Here is a 2,345-nt window from a genome sequence, read left to right as displayed (position 1 = left end):
CAGTGTAGTGGGTGCTTTTACGTGCCACCGGCATGAAGGCCAATCAGGAGCCAGTCTGGCAGCACTGGCAACGATCTCACTCAAATATCTTAACACGTGCCACTGGCACAAGTGCCAGGATGGCGACGCTGGGCACAGGTGCCATCACGATTTCGCTTTCGCTTACCTCAACAGGTCTTCACAAGCCGAGTTTCGTGTCCAATGAAGGAGACGACATTGGCATGGGTGCCAGTCGTCGAGTTTAGTTCGATTTCAATTTCACTTGCCTCAACAGGTCTTTGCAAGCAGAGTTTAGTGTCCAATGAAGGAAGGTACACATAAGTGGGCTGGCTACACCTCTGGCAGAGGCCTTGGATTTAGTTCTCACTTGGCATGCCGGGTCTTCTCACACACAGCATATTTCCAAAGGTCTCGGTCAGAAGTCATTGCCTCCGTGATGCCCAATGTTCGAAGGTCGTGCCTCACCACTTCATCCCAGATCTTCTTGGGCCTACCTCTTCTACAGGTAGTGTGGCACTTTTTCACACAGCTATCCTCATCCATTCTCGCTACATGACCATACCAGCGCAATCGTCTCTCTTGCACACCACAACTGATGCTTCTTAGTTTCAACTTTTCTCTCAAGGTACTTACAATCTGTTTAGTATGTACACTGACATTATATATGTGTTTTCTGGCTCTGACGAGATTCTGCTTTATAGGGAATTTTGTTATGAATGAGTTTAAAATCATAAAACATGTGGGTAGTTGGTCCTCAAGCATCTCCATACAGAGACTTCAGCCAAGCTGATCACTAACATAAAGTTTAGCATATCTAACAGTGCACCATGATAACTGCAAGTCAATTTTGTTTTGCACATTTCTCAAATCTTTGTAATAAGTTGGCGATGTTTTATTCTTTCTTTGAAAAGTATGAAGATGGTTATGTATATATACATATATAAATAGATACACATGCACACACAATCAATAACCTCATGAAAGATCTATCTAAACTACATCCTTTTTGTTTTATTTTTCACTTTTAGATATGGTTGCTTTTACCAGTTTGCAATCTTATGATGTTGCTGACCTCACAAAGCAATATTTCCGTGAACTACCAGAATGTTTATTAACTAATAAACTATCAGAAACATTTATTGGGATTTTTACACGTGAGTAACAATGTACACAGCATACATGCCATTCATGTTTCTCTCTTTCTTTCACTTTCTCCTTTCTTTTTACTCACCTTTTCTCATTTCTCTCTTTTCTTACCTTTTTCACTATCTCACTTTTCCTTCCTCTTTTTCTTTCTATCAGTATATTTTCCCCTCTTCTTTTTTCTCCCTTTCTCATATAGCAAATTAAATATCTAATTATTTGAATTACATCTTTGCTTGAACAAGTTCCATTACTTATCTTTCTTTAGTGTGTGTGATTTGGAGAAAGCTTTTGGCAAGGTGCGTCACTAAGATCCATTCATGTGCATTAGGTGTTGGTGAATGGTTTGTGGGAGCTGTACAGGCTATGTATAGAGGTGCAGTAAGTAATTAAGAATGCGAGTTGAGTTCAGAGACAACTTTAACATGTAAGAAGTAGTTCATCAAGATTCATTTCTCATCTCCCTGCTATTCATCCTATTTGTCCACGAGAACACCTATATGCAGAATCTACAATAGATTCTTATAGCTGAATCTATTGTAGAATTTGTCATCACTTTTAACTTCCACTTCTCCATGCTTGCATAGATCAGGTGGAATTCATTGAAGCAGATTTTTTTATGGCCAGATGTCTTTTCTGTTGTCATACCTCATCTGTTCCCAAGTAAAGTAATAATCCTCTAGTTTATCATACAAAGAACAGCCTGGACATAGTTATGAGCTTTTTGTTTACAAAGATTACACTACATGTGAAGACATGTAAAGAAGCCATGATGTGCTTTTGAGATTGATAATAAATGCTTATGTTTTGTTTACAGTTAATGGACACGTAAAGAAGGAGAAATACAAACTCACCCACACATTCATACGTACACATCATCATCATCATCATCATCATCATCGTTTAACGTCCGCTTTCCATGCTAGCATGGGTTGGACAATTTGACTGAGGACTGGTGAAACCGGATGGCAACACCAGGCTCCAATCTAATTTGGCAGAGTTTCTACAGCTGGATGCCCTTCCTAACGCCAACCACTCAGAGAGTGTAGTGGGTGCTTTTACATGTCACCCGCACGAAAACGGCCACGCTCGAAATGGTGTCTTTTATGTGCCACTCGCACAAGAGCCAGTCCAGGGGCACTGGCAACGATCTCGCTTGAAAACCCTACAAAGGCCAGTCAGGCGGTACTGGCAACGGTCAT

General features: G+C 40.6%; 1 protein-coding gene across 3 annotated transcripts in view; it reads left to right on the top strand.

Annotated features, from left to right (window-relative positions):
* Positions 1-2,345, top strand: part of LOC106880368 (rho GTPase-activating protein 7) — a 216,516-nt gene that overhangs the window by 174,212 nt on the left and 39,959 nt on the right. For all 3 annotated transcript variants that reach the window (XM_052972397.1, XM_052972398.1, XM_052972399.1), the window contains exon 8: positions 1,029-1,154. In XM_052972397.1, coding sequence (XP_052828357.1) covers positions 1,029-1,154 — 126 coding nt within the window. The remainder of the gene's footprint in view (positions 1-1,028; positions 1,155-2,345) is intronic.

This window comes from Octopus bimaculoides, chromosome 13 (assembly GCF_001194135.2).
Source record: "Octopus bimaculoides isolate UCB-OBI-ISO-001 chromosome 13, ASM119413v2, whole genome shotgun sequence".
Taxonomy (NCBI): domain Eukaryota; kingdom Metazoa; phylum Mollusca; class Cephalopoda; order Octopoda; family Octopodidae; genus Octopus; species Octopus bimaculoides.
This window is presented reverse-complemented; position numbering and strand designations above follow the sequence as displayed.